This window comes from Ursus americanus, chromosome 32, assembly GCF_024610735.1.
Source record: "Ursus americanus isolate L20-20 chromosome 32, mUrsAme1.1.p, whole genome shotgun sequence".
Taxonomy (NCBI): domain Eukaryota; kingdom Metazoa; phylum Chordata; class Mammalia; order Carnivora; family Ursidae; genus Ursus; species Ursus americanus.
The window spans coordinates 20,648,558-20,663,726 of record NC_142158.1 but is presented as its reverse complement, the minus strand read 5'-3'; the positions used below and the strand labels follow the sequence as shown (position 1 = coordinate 20,663,726).

Genomic DNA, 15,169 nt, shown 5'->3' with positions numbered 1-15,169 from the left:
ACTTTTCTAAATGATGATAAATGACACTGGATGCCCAGCCTTGCAGGGATGGGACCAGGGTGATGCTGGTGAGAAGCACAGGCATGCTCCCTCTCAGGGTCACACCCAAGGGCCTTACTTGTATCACCTTAATCTGGGCCCTGCGTTCTTTCTTTTTTTTTTAAGATTTTATTTTTATTTATTCACAGAGATAGAAACAGCCAGTGAGAGAGGGAACACAAGCAGGGGGAGTGGGAGAGGAAGAAGCAGGCTCATAGCGGAGGAGCCTGATGTGGGGCTCGATCCCAGAACGCCGGGATCACGCCCTGAGCCGAAGGCAGACGCTTAACCGCTGTGCCACCCAGGCGCTCCCGGGCCCTGCATTCTTGTATGTACATTATTTCACCTAGATACAATTTTGATTGTTTAAATCAATTATGGTGTAGCCATACAATGAAATACTACGCGGTCATTAAAAAAGACAATGCAGGCCCCAACATACTGACATGGAAAGAGGTCCAGAACATGTGGTCTAAATTAAACAAGCAGTGTACAAAAATAGAATATGCAGAAGACTTTGCAAAATCTCTAATATAAAAACAACCACTGTAGCTTAAGAAAACCCAACAAAAACTCTTCTAAATAATCCACTGTTGCCGTTTATATTTAAAAAGGCTGAAGACTTGAAAGAAAAACATTGAGTATTTCTCAAGGCATGGGAATATGGGAAAAAAGAAAACACTATTGTATGTTTAAATCCATTTGCTTTTCTGACAGGTATGAATATTGTTCCAAGTTTGTATTCTGCCCAAAACTATTCTCCTAAATTAACTTTATTTTCAAATTCAATCATTGTGTAGCTAAAAAATACTTGGCAGATTGGCCCTTCTCCAAATTTTCTAATTTGTTTTTCTAACATTTAAGGAATCTAATGCATTTTATCAACATGTTTAAACCAAATCTTCTGACTTGGTAAGCCAGAACCGCTTCATGGTTAACGAAACTTGGGTCTACACAAGTAAAGGACACTTGGTTGCTCCAAGATCACTCCAAAAAATTAGGGACAACAAGGTTCTCCTTATTCTAGAATGCACTGTGACACTAAGCATTGTTCTCTTACTCCTGTTATGTAAGCCATATTCTTATTTAACTTCCATGCATGAGTATATGCCTTGTGTCTCCAAGTGGGTGATATGCTATTGAAGACGAGGCTAGTAGGTACCTACATAAAAAGGGTCTTCATTACAACAGAAGCTCAGTGACTACTGCTTAATAATGAATGACTTAAATTATTGGGAAGTGGGGTGGTATAGTGTAGAGATTGTGAGCTTTAGACCTCAGATAGGCCTGAGATAGAATCCAACTCTATCCTTTCCTAAATGCATGGCCATAAGCAAGTTACCCAACCTTTCTCCAATGTTATCCATCTTAAATGGTTCTCCTACTGACCAAGGAATGTTTGTCAGTCGCTGTGCAAAATGCCCAGCACCTAGCAGGCTCCTAACGAATGCTAGTTCTCGTTCTCCTTCTTTACGATTGCCTCTCTCACTAATATGGAAAATGAAAATAAGGCAGGGAAATAAGATTGATCTCTAGCAACTACAAAATTAGCTAAGAACCAGATTTTGTTCATTCATCGACCATATTCAGCCAACATCAATCCATCTAGACTGAGCTCTTACTATGAACACTCAACCCACGAAAGGTCTTTGATCGACACCTCTTCCCCAACTCCCCACGGATTCCCAGGCACCCTGGACCCTTGACCACAAGGGTGCCCTGCAGCCAAGTACTCAGGATCGGTGTCACCCCCTGGTGCCTGCATTTTCTCTTCATTTGTCTTTTGCGGCTCAGTGAACTTCCTTTCAGGCAAAACCCTGACTCCAAGATTTTTTTCTTCTACTATCAAATATTCCTTTCCCCTCTTTTGATGATAACAGTAACACATACATGATGTAAGAAGTTCAAAAGACATGAATGTTTAGGAAGCAAAAGTTTTCAGTAAGTCCACACCCCCCATCCCAATGACCATTGTCAGCAATTCAATGAATATCCTTTCAGGCATTATTTTTAATAAGGCAAATCTTTCTTAAGTGTATATACCACCTTTTTATTCTCCCCTCAATTTCTGCTTGGTTATCCTCAGAAAATTTCTCTTCCTGCCTTTGGAACTACTAACTATTTTGCAGTTCATGTTATGGTTTTCCTGCTTCATTTAACTAAAAGCACAGTGGAAGAATTTTTTTTCTGGCATTTTGCATTACATAAGTGCCACTCAAAAAACATTTGGTTAAAGGTTTTTCTTTTTAATTTCTCATCTGTCACAGACTGATACTTTTGTAAAATAAAAGAGCTGTACTAGAAAAATGAAATGAAAAACCAAAGTACAAGTCCTAGTTTTTTAAATTACCAGATTTAGCAGACTTAAAATTACTCTGTGGGATTGCTAGCAAAGTTTTCAAATCTTACAATTTCTGCCCTCTCTCATGACAGACCATTAGCAAAGAGCTTGTAGTTCTCAGTGGTCTGTGTACTGCACATGGGATAATGTTCTTCTGTGTCTTTGTGTAGGAATTGAACCCCGTTGGCTTACATTAGGTCTATGGACAAATGTCTCCCAAGTTTCTAGGAACTAATTTACAAGTGAACTTTGGGGTGAGAGTCCGCGTTTCAAAATTTGGGATGGTAAGTGTTTTGATATATCGAGACAATCTACTCAATTTTTTACTTTTCATCCAGATGTTTAAAATCATAAAAATCTGGCTAAAGACTCTTGGAACCCGGGAGAGTTGGTTATTGGAAATACACTGTGAAGTCCCATATAAAAATTTAATGTCCCAACTGGCCCCCTCAGACTCCACAAAGTTATTTCTCACCTGATCGCTATCATTTTGAATGTTCATGACCAAAGGGGAAAGTAACGTGCCAAAACCCAACCCAAACAGAGAAAACAAACAAAATTCTATTGTTTTTTAAAATCTGGGCTTCAGTTTAAAATACTTATAGTAAAGTTCACAAAAATATCTTGTCTCAGATACAGCTCATGGTATTTCTATTGGCAGCGACTACAAGTGACCACGTTGATGGATTTTCACATCCTTATAAATTCTCATTTAGACCTTATACTTGTCAGAATAGCTAAAATAAAAAAGACAAGAAATAACAAGTGTTGGCGAGGATGTGCACTGCTGGTGGGAATGTAAATTGGTGCAGCCACTCTGGAAAAGAGCATGGACGTTCTTCAAAAAATTAAAAACAGAAATACTATATGCTTCAATAATTCCACCACTGGGTATTTACCCAAAGAAAAAAACACTAATTCGAAACGATACATGCACGCCTATGTTTATTGCAGCATTTACAATAAATAGCCAAGATATGGAAGCAACCTGTGTCTATTGATAGACGAATGGATAAAGAAGGCACACACACGTAGGAATGCTACACAACCATAAAAAAGGATGCGATCTTGCCATTTGTGACACGGATGGACCATGGATGGAAGATATAATGCTAAATGAAATAAGTCAGACTGAGAAAGACAAATACCATATAGGTTCACTCGTATGTGGAATCCAAAAAGCAAAACAAATGAATAAACAAACAGAAAGCAGAATCAGACCTGTAAATGCAGAGAACAAACTGATGGTTGCCAGAAGGAAAGGGGTTGGGGGGATGGGCAAGATGGGTGAAGCGGCGTGGGAGATACAGACTTCCAGTTATGGAATGAGTAAGTCACAGGAATAAAAAGCACAGCACAGGGGACACAGTCAATGATATTACAACATATCAGGACAGACGGTAGCTACACTTGCGGTGAGCATGGCTAACGAGTAGAGACACTGAATCACTAGGCTGTACACCTGAAACTACTGTAACATGTGTGTCCACTGTTCTCAAATAAATTTGAAAAAAATTCTCATTTAGCTTTTCTTAATGAGAATGAAGAGAATGAGGGAGGTACTAGACAAATTGTCAGGTCTATGAGAAATTCAGGATGTGAGCGTGTGTGTGTGAGATGAACAAAAATCGACAGAGTCTATGTTTCTCCATATTTCACTTGCTAATTCATGATTTAAACTTGGCCTTGATATCTTTTCAACTGTTAGTCTAGGATATTGCTTAATCTAAACTTTTAGCCATGGTATGTTCATCCATTGTTGGTTCAGTAATTCATTAATGATTTGATACATTCACTCAAACATTCATTTTCAATCATTCATTTTTTTTATTCTGAAAATATTTTTATTAGTTTGTCAAAATTTTCACTTTTAACAATTTCATGTTCAGTCAATATAACTGAAAGTGACACCGCTTGCTCTTGGCAAATGCAAATGATTTTTGGTACTTTTTGGTACTTTTTCATTCCGAGTAGGATCTTTCTGCTTAGCAACTGTTACTGGAATTGTTAAGAGTATTTTAAAGGCTGTGACAACACTGGGGGTAGAGTCTGATACTTTTTTTTTAATTTAAAATAATGTTTATTTTTAAAAGCAGGATTTAAAATAGTCTACAGATAAATATTTTTCTTAAAATGCACATATAAAAAGATCAGGAAGAAATATGGTAAATTGATAACCATGATTATCTGTGAGCAGAGTGAACATGTGAGGTATTCATTCATTCATTTAGCAAGCACTGATTAGCCACTCACTATGGGCATAGTGCTAGACACTGAGATGGTCAGAGGAAAGCAGCATACCTCTGGAACCTTGTAATAAACCCCAGCACCAATGACTGAGCCCCAAATTATCAGTAAACCACACTACCTTTCCTGTATATTAATCAGTTTTGACAAAATCAACTAACTGAAAGTCAAGTATTAATATTCCAAGTGCCTTAGGAAAGGGTTTTCCTAGGCTGCCTGGCTGGCTCAGTCAGTGGGGCATGTGACTCTTGATCTTGGGGTTATGAGTTTGAGATCCACGTTGGGTGTAGAGACTACTTAAAAATAAAATCTTAAAAAAAAAAAAAGAAGTGTTTTCTGAAAGGGAAAAGATTTCTACTGCAAACACGTATGAGTGATAAATGACTACTCTTTTGAAGAATAATGGAAATATAATATAGTATTAGTTTCAGGTGTACAACATAGTGATTTGATATCTATATACATGAGGAAATGGTCACTGCAATAAATTAGTTACCATCTGTCACCATATGAAGTTGTGACAATGTTACCAGCTGTATTCCCTATGTTGTACATTATAATCCCGTGTTTTACTTATTTTCTAACTGGAAGTTTGTACCTCTTAATCCCCTTCAACCAGTTTGCCCACCTCCCCAGGCCCCTCCACTCTGGCAACCACCAGTTTGTTCTCTGCATTTATGAGTCTGTTTCTCTTCTGTTTGTTTTGTTTTGTTTTTTAAATTTCACATGTAAGCAAATCATACGGTATTTGTCTTTCTGTCTTATTTCACTTAACATAATAGCCTTTAGGTCCATCTATGTTGTTGCAAATAGCAAGATTTCATTCTTTTTTATGACTGAGTATATATATGTATATGCACATATATATAATGGATTATTATATATATATATGCATCTTCTTTAAGGAACAATAAATTATTAATTCATTGAGTACCCTGTTTTCTTTTACATCACTAAAACTTTTTTTTTTTATGATTTTTTATTATATTATGTTAGTCACCATACAGTACATCCCCGGTTTCCGATGTAAGGCTCGATGACATCACTAAAACATCTTATACTTGATACATTATAAAGAGTTGGGTTGTAATATGTTATAAAATGTATAAACTCTCGTATTTTGAAACTGACATTGGTAAAGCACAACCTAAATACTAAATATACTAATAAATAATAATCTAAATACTACTACTAAAGGCGAGAAAGCATATTTTGTACTTGCCTTCCACACACTGACAAATCTGCAAACATATCTCCTACAATCTGAGCGAGTCTTGGGCCTGACATCCCATATATTTGCCTGAGACTGTTTTTTTTGTTTTGTTTTTTAAAAGATTTTATTTATTTATTTGACAGAGATAGAGACAGCCAGCGAGAGAGGGAACACAAGCAGGGGGAGTGGGAGAGGAAGAAGCAGGCTCATAGCGGAGGAACCTGATGTGGGGCTCGATCCCAGAACGCCAGGATCACGCCCTGAGCCGAAGGCAAACGCCCAACCGCTGTGCCACCCAGGCGCCCCCGAGACTGTTTTGTTTCTTCTGCGTAGCTCATACAGCGCAATGAGGAATTCTTAGGCACACAGTGGACATGCACGCGTGTGTGTGCGCGTGTTTTGTGGGGATGGGCGCATGGACAGAAATAACAAGATAATCTAAATGAAATCAGGCCATTACTTTTAGACAAAGTATTAATTTTCAGATGCTGAAGCAGCCTCCGGGCAGACAATTAAGTTATCCTGAAGTCTAGAGAGAAAACAACCAACCAAGGTTTCAAATATTGGCATAGTTTTAGGAAGAAGGAAGGGCAGGAGAAAGAGAAGGGTGAGGACAAGGACACGTATTGTGACGGCGCTGGGTAGCATGAGTCAATTCTGACATGGCAAGCAATCCTCTGAGAGGGTACTGCCGAGGAGAAAAATGGCCGGAGAGAAGTTGCTGGTTACCCTCGGGAACTCCTGGCACGGCCTGAGAGGCACACTCTTGCTTGGCTTCTATACGGAGCAATGCCGTCCATGTGAGACTCAATCATCTACTTTGTTCCCAGGTGCAGGCCAAGTGGTGGCAGCTGGTGGGGGACACAGCGGCCCCCAGCCACAGCAGGCCCGGGCACGCTCAGAACGCATCCCTGCTCTTCGTGTGGTTCATACTAGTGAACACAGAACAGAATTCTGTAGTTCTCCTTCAAGAAGAAGAAGAAAAAAAAAAAGCATTCAGGCAAAAGTTTGGTAAAAGCAAATTTACTGTTTACCGTCCAGGAAGGAAAAAAAAAGGCAGAAAAAAAATCTTAACCTGCAAGATTCACGGCACCTAATTCATTGTTTCAGCAAAACATTTTGGTGACATTTTATTTTTGGTAGATGGGGAGATCCTGGGGGCAGGCGATGCCTGGTGGCCCTTCAAGAGATGTTCGGATTCTAGGACCAGTTTCTCAGCGTCTCCAAAGCTCCAAATGCGCCATGAAACGAGAATGTGCAAGGAAAGAGACAGGGATTACATGCTCTAAACCCTTAAGTTAAAAATGCCCTTAAGTTAAAAAGTGGTCCCGGGGAGGTCCCGCTCAGGCTAGCGACCTAGCAGGAAAGGGCTGTGCGTCAGAGCATGGGCTGGGTCGCAAAGTATGTGTCCGTCCGATGCTGAGAATAAAAATTCTTCACATTCTTGGGAAGAAATGATGACAGAGACTGATCTATCTGTGACCTTCTGGAATTCTGCAGATTTGATGCCAACAGCCCGTGAGTGAGGACCAGGCCGAGACAAGGCTGGTGTGATGGGCCAGGAGCCAAGGCCTGTGAGGGACACCGTGCACCAGTCCTGGAGGCCACCATCATCCCCATCATCGCCTCACTCAGCGCTGCTCTGAGGGGACAGTCAAAGCACATGAGCAGTGGTGACGTTCCACGCCCCCCCCCAGCCCTTGTCTGAGCCAGCGGTCCGACTGACCTTTCCTCGCACTGTAGAGATCGGGTAGGGGAAACGGGAACCGCTATGGAGTGCAGAAGCTGGGAGGAAGGTGGCAGTCAGTGCCACTTGCTTCTCACGAGGGATCCAGTTCCCCACAAAGGTGATGGGGGACACAGCTGCCCAGAGGGTCAAAGGCAGGTGTCTCCCCACCCAAAGGATCACAGCTGGAGACACCAGACTCCCCCGCTCTGTACTAAGTCATGGTTCATCACTCAACTTGTCACCGATGTCACCTACCCTCTCTAGCGTGTGGAGGGAGAGAGGGAAAAAAGAAGGAAGGGTGAGAACGAGGGAAGGAGAAAGAAAAAGAAAAGGGATTATATTAGAAGGGATGATTTTAACGTATCTCCTTCTCTAATAATTCTGACAATCATAACTGGCTAAGCCAGTAAGAAAGGAAAGTCCTAACTCAAAGTCTGTATGAAATCTAGCGGCAGACTTCTTGCTACGAGTCATTCTGTGGATCTCTGCCATTTGGAGAATGTGAAAGACATACAGATCCTTTGGGCTTGAAATTGCCAAAGTGTTTGTGTACTTATAGTAAAAATAAATGTTTCAGATGAAGCAATTAGCAGGAAACTAGAAGTTAATGGGAGAAACAACTTGGTCGAAGGTGAGTCAGAGAGTGAGAGAGATGTAGGTAGAATGGGGTGTTGAGTCAACCCCAAACCTGTGCTTCTGATTTTTTTTTCTTTCTTTCTTTTTTTTTTTTTTTTTTTTTTGGTGAGGGCAGGAGGGTCCCTATATGGACCCAGGTTATAAAGCATTTAAAATGCAAGTTTTTAAAAAGTAGGCTTCATGCCCAGTGCGGAGCCCAACATGGGGCTTCAATTCAGGACCCTGAGATCCAGCCCTGAGCTGAGATCAAGAGTCAGACGGCTAACCAACTGAGCCACCCAGGCGCCCCAAAATGATCACTTCTGAAGTGAGTACAAATTCAGGAGAAGAAGGACACAATTAGTAAAATAAATATGCACACATTTCGTGTTATTTTTTCCAAAGCCAGAGTTATTCATTATCTTCAGAGAAAAGGTCCAGAAAAAGGAATACCTGACAACCTCTAAGACAAGAAGGACAGACTCCTGGAGGCCTCGAGGTCTCTCTAAATGAAGGAGTCTGAGTATCTTCTCTATCATAGTAAAGCAGGATGATATTTTATCTGTCCCATGCATCCTTTTCCTGACGTGCTTCCTTCTGCTTGTTTCAGATGTTGAGATGACTGAAGTACTTTCCCTGGCATGGCCCACGATGCTTTTATATTCGTGATGATGCCCTACGACCAGCTCCGTTTGGACACCGACTAGCCCCTCCCTGACGCTCTGCGGACACAACAGGTGATCACTCGACCGGCTGCGAGAAAAGGAAGGCCCCTGCGAGTGAGGTCGTCCGCCTCATTACTGAGGAGAGTAAGGGACAGGCTCCAGGTTATGCTGTAAAAAGTAGAGCCAGCTCTAAGGCCCAAATACAAGCTGCGAGTCCTAGTCAGCCACTCTTTGAACTTGTGACTCAAGTAGCATAGCAGAAAATGAACATAACATTTTGTAGGGGATTTAGATCAATGACAAAGGCTGGACACATCTCGAGCAGTGACTGTGACCCAAGAGGGTAGCTACCATAATTGTCTAAAAATGCTCATCCTTTATGAAGGCAGGGAAGGCAAGGTCCAAACACTGTGCAGCGAGAGTTAATCACACGATGCTTAAGTGTGTTATACTTCTTAATTGAATTTTATTGCCTTTTTGTTCAAATTATGGTTCTTTCATTTTTATGAAGTGATGAATAAAAGAGTGTTTCTTTCTTATCCATTTTAATCAAGGGCAGAAAATAAATGTTCCAGACTTCTAGAGACATTTTTAAAATGTAAATTCTATAAATTTCCAAAAAGGGTTTGCATTAAGAGGGGCTATATGATTTATCGTGGTTTCGTGACTGTCAAATCACTTAAAACTAGCCCGAGGTTGGGTCCACAGACCATGAATAACAACAGGACAGCTTTGTAAGAAACAATCACATTAGTCCAGTTAAGGATAAATGATGTCTGACCAAGGGCTTGGTATTACAGATGACCCTTTCCTTTGACATTGAAGACTACATTTAATCTAAACCTGTATTATAAAATCATGCACTGTGGATTCTTTCTTAAAAGGAGTGCAAGCTGCGTCAGTGTTCCCGGGTTGAAGAGTAGTTTAAATAAGCCCTTGGGTTTATGTTGCATCCAAGAAGGCTTTACAAGATCTAATCTTTTCGAAACCTGTTATGCTCTTTGGTTCAACAGAACTTCCTAATTGTAGCTATTAGTTCCCCTTTTTTGTGGTCTGTTCTGTCAATAGACTATTGAGTGATCAGTAAATTAAGCCCAACCAGCAGCCAACACATCGAAGCAGACGTTAAATCATAGCTTGGCTGCCCTTTTTCATTATTAGTATCTGTGAAATAGCTTTTAAACACAGGGCTAGGATTTAACATGATGCACATTTGTGTCATTCTCAAATTTCCATACTGTACGATCAGGTATGTGAGGGTTTTTTTTTTTTTTTTTTCCAGGCAACAGGTGTGTTCTTGGAACAAAGTTCAACCCCCAATTCTGGCTTATGTGAGACGCAGCAGCTGCAGGCTTAATGTCAATGACACATGCTTCTATAAGAGAGAAAAAATAAACCACTTGTTCAATGTATTAAACTCACGGGCAGATGGACAATAGCTCCCTGTACTCCCTTTGTGTTGCAGAATCAGAGTCTAAACTTTTGGATGACAGGCTTTTTTCTTTTTTCTTTCTTTCTTTCTTTCTTTCTTTCTTTCTTTCTTTCTTTCTTTCTTTCTTTCTTTCTTTCTTTCCTCTCTTTCCTTCTCCTCCTTTCTTTCTTTTTTTCTTCTCCTCTCTCTTCCTCTCTCTTTTTTCTTTCCTTCTTTCTCCCCTATCTTCCTTCTTTCACTTTTTAAAAACCCACTAGGGAAAACATAAATTTCTTTAAGCACTGTGCATCTGTTATTGAGAACAGTCCTTCAACTGAGTCATACTATTTTCAGGCTGATGAGTGGAGAGAAGAAAAAACTTAATATAAATGAAGCTACACTTTATTTATAACTTGCTTTGTTCTGAAAAGAATTGAAAGGAACTGTTTACTATGGAATTTGAAGAGACTTACTTAGTATGCAAACTCCACATGTTTTTTTAATGCAAAATTAAATGTCTATTTATAGGCCTCTTTATTCTCTAGTAAAACACTTCTCTACATAGTTCTGTGAGATATTACTAATGGGAGTTATAATGTACTCTGTACCTCAGAAACACAAAGTCAACATTAACAAATAGTAACTATGATGAGGAGCGCCTGGGTGGTGCAGTTAAGCAGTTAAGTGGTTGACTCTTGATTTTGGCTCAGGTCATGATCTCAGGGTCGTGGGACCGAGCCCTGCGTCAGGCTCCCTGCTCAGTGCAGAGTCAGCTTGGGATTCACCCTCTCCCTCTGCCCGTCCCACTTGCTCGCTCTCTCTCTCTCTCAAATAAATAAATAAGATCTTAAAAAACAGTAACAATAATGATCCAATTATAATAGTGTTCAAGACAGTAAATGTTTGTCAATCACTCAAGAATCTCTTTTAGTGTATTGGCAGCAATAGTCCATTTTATGTGCTGGTTTTCAGGTACCATCACGTCTCAGAACTCTCAGAAACTCAGCCACTATCTTCCTGTGTACAAAGTTTCTTATGAACAAACACATTAAAGCTCAAGAGCAGGCCAGAGCAATTACTGAGCCCTATGATACATCTGAAGTGACCACGTCTTATTACACAGACTTTTCTAGAACTCATGTACATCAGAGCTTCCCCTCTTTTGCCAATGGGCATTTCAATAGGTATATTTAATAAAAATGGAGGTCCTGGGGAGAATCTTCATTTTTCTCAGATGTGATGAACAAATTGCATTGCAAATGTGATAAGATAAGCACCTATTAATTACAATCCTGGAAACTCTGGTATAACCTGAGTCACCAGATCATGTGGAAGACCGGTATTGGGTGTTGCATGTAATGTCTAATTGGGGGACAAGTAAGAGAGAGTCCCTTTTTATGCTTTTGTTTTCCTTTTACCGCAAACCACAGCTTTATTCAAGAATCAGATTTTCTGTGAATCTACACTGAAAATGGTTTTGCCATTGCTGAGAAATCCATAAGCAGATGGATTTGGAATTTAATCCTCTGTGAGAAACAAAGGCAAATAAAAAAGGAGAACCTGGTGATAAATTTCTTATAGGTTTTTAATTGGTTTGGCTTTTACATTGAATTTTCACTAAATGTATGCAAGTAATGACTACTCTCAAGGATGACGCTAAACATTTTTATATGTAAAAAAAAAAATGTTTGAAACTGGGAGGATAGCGTAGATATCATTAAAGGTCTTTCCTAATCCAAAGATTATCAAATTCTATGGCTTTGCTTTTCCTCAGGCCACACTTTTTCATTGTGATAAAACACACATAAAACAACATTTACCATCTTAACCACTTTTAAGGGTCCAGGTTAGTAGCGTTAATTATATTCTCATTGTTGTGCAACAGATCTTCAGAACTTTTATCTGGAGTTTAGTTTTCATTGCAAAACTAAAACTCTGTGCCCATTAAACAAGTTCCCATTTCTCCCTTCCCCTCTGACTTCTCCAAATACCTCATATAAATGAGATCATAGATACCTCATGGAAGTAGAATCCTACAATATTTGTTCTTTTGTGACTGGCTTATTTCACTGAGTGGAATAGCCTCAGGGTATATGGTAGCACATGTCAGAATTTCCTTCCTTTTTAAGGCTGAATAATATTCCCTTGTACATATATACCACACTGTGTTTACCCTTCATCCGCCAACAGACACTCGAGTTGCTTCCACCTCTTGGCTATTGTGAATAATGCTGTTGTGAACAGGGGTGTACAAATACCTCTTCGAGATCCTGCTTTCAATTCTTCGGGTATCTGCCCAGAAGTGGGATTGTGGGAATTCCATACTTGGCTGCACCATTTTACATTCCCATCAGCAGTGCACCAGGGTCCCAAACTCCCCATATCCTCACCCGCCTCTGTCATTTTGTTTTTTTTAATAGTAGTCATCTTCTCCCCAGAGAACGAGAGAGGAAAGTACTCACGTGAGTCTCCACATCACCAGCAAGGATCCTGCTCTTCTTTAAAAACTCAGCCACCATGCTGTTCATCAGCTTATCAAAGGCTTCCACCGAGGGTGCCACACCTTTGGAAGAAGCACATTTTGTCAGGTCCTGAGAGTTTAATGAAAAGCTGGTATTGCTTGGCCATAGGAACTATGGAAGCTTAATATCACTCATTGTTGTTCTCATTCTTCTCACCAGCGCATTCATTCACTCAGTCAGTATTTATGAAACCCTTCTCAATGGCTCAAGAAAACAATGCTTTGCTATTCTTCATCCGCCTGAGTAAGCACTTTCACCTACATATTTATTTATTTCTGCCCCAAACTCATGAGGTAAGTAGCATCACAGTTTCACTGATGAAGAAGAAACGGAGATGCAATCAGAGCATATGACTTGACCAAAGCTATAGGTCAAATAAGTGGCAGATCCAAGAACCGACACAAGCTTTATTGATCCAAAGCAGGTGTACTTTCTACTACACTGACCTGCCCAGGTGCTGTATGTCCTTGCAAACAGTTACCAAGATTACCCAGGGCAATTAAAAGGCAATAACAAACTATGGGCAAGTAGGAAGAGAACACCAGTGTCACACACTCTGTTCTGCCCTGTCCTTACTTCCTGAGGGGAGAGAAGTGGGGTTGGGCGGCATGAAAAGGACTGCTGAGCTAACTCAGATGAAGTTTTGATCTGACAACTTACTGTAAAAACCCAAGTGATATCAGCCCAACCTGGCATGCTCTGCCTCTCTTTTCCTGCCTTTTAACTAATAGAAAAACTGTGTCTTAATCCCAGATTTCAGGTCCCTAATATTGAGAAACTCAACCCTACAGAGAATTAAAATTCAAACCAGGCCCACCTGGGTGGCTCAGTCGGCTAAGCGTCTGACTTCAGCTCAGGTCATGATCTCAGGGTCCTGGGATCAAGCCCCACATCAAGCTCCTTGCTCAGTGGGGAGTCTGCTTCTCCCTCCCCCTCTGCCCCGCCCCTCACTCATGCTCTCTTTCTCTCTCTCTCAAATAAATTAATAAATTCTTAAAAAAAAAATCCAATCCCAAACCTAGGATTCCCTTCTCATACTGAAGTATCCATGCTCATGAACTTGTACGATAAAGCTTCCTTCCTTTCCCAGAGGCCTATTGCCACAGGCCCAGAGGGTGAAGGAACAGTTGTTGACAGTGCTGTGCACCTGCAGTCTAACTTCAACGCAGGCTATTGAAGCAGAGTTACCCTAACGTTCAAAATACAATACATGCCAACTTCTGGAACATAAAAGGGGGCAAGCCCAAAGATTCCTTATGGATCCATTTGGAAGCAGATAAACCCATTTGTTGCTGGGGAGACACCTCAGAGGTCTCTGCTACGTGTTTAAAGTGGGAGAGTTTTAGAAATGCCACAAAGCACTCTACATAGCAGAAGGAATGGAGATAAAAGGGAATATTTTCCAATTTCCTTTCATCACTCAGCTCTGCTCACACCTCCTCTGGGCAGCCTTTAATGATCTGTCTTTCTCCCCAACCTGCACTTTGTGAGCATCCCTTAATCAAAGCATTTGTGGCCATGAATAGCAATGCATGGAGACCAAAGATTCTGGAAAATTCTGACTGTACATAATTCATCTTAGATTTCCTTGCACCTAACATAGTACTTGTCACTTGGTGGGCATGCAAAAATACTTCTTCAATTTGTTGAGCCAAACTTACCTGATTGTCAGGGGGAAAAAGAAAGAAAACACATTGTAAAACCCAACATAGCCCCAGTCGCATAAGAAGGCAGTTCTCTGATCTGTGCATATTACAGATTTGTAATGGATGGGGCTCCATCTAAAAGTTTCTTTTTACCTTAAAATTTTTTTAAAAACTTAAGTTATAACATCACTGTAATAATGATATTTATGTTTAAGGTAAGAGGTTGTCTTCAAGGATTTGTTAAAAATAGAATTTAGAAGGTCATCAAAGCTCACTAAATTAAGAAGCAATGAAAGCAGCACTGTTTAGGATTAGCAAACTGTGTCAAGGGTGGGTATCATTCAGATATTTTGCTAATTATCCTGCTTACCAATGATCCTACTTCATTTCAAGTAGGATAATAAATTGCTGGCTAAGTTGTTTTGCAAGAACTTACTTTAATAACTGGTTTAGAATGATTTGCTGTATTAGAAAATACCTGTTTAAAACATAAATAATTGAATTATTCACCTTCCAATTCTGTTTAGCCTGTTAATTTTCCCCCCAAATTATTTTTTTTAACAAAGAAAACACAAAGTGCAGTCTAATACCTCTTTTAAGTCTAGTGAGGTTCAAATTATTGAGGGTTTCCCCCCCCTTCATTCATCAACACTACACAGTCTCCTGAGAGCCGGATTTTAACTTTATTTTATGTATTCACAGGCTTTATATTTGTGGACAGCAATCGTACAGAAATGTCTT

At 40.1% G+C, this 15,169-nt stretch overlaps 1 protein-coding gene across 1 annotated transcript in view; it reads right to left on the bottom strand.

Annotated features, from left to right (window-relative positions):
* CAP2 (cyclase associated actin cytoskeleton regulatory protein 2) overlaps positions 1–15,169 on the bottom strand; it is a 129,794-nt gene that overhangs the window by 87,557 nt on the left and 27,068 nt on the right. Inside the window, exon 3 of the mRNA XM_045811669.2 lies at positions 12,723–12,823. Within this exon, the coding sequence (XP_045667625.1) occupies positions 12,723–12,823 (101 nt within the window). The remainder of the gene's footprint in view (positions 1–12,722; positions 12,824–15,169) is intronic.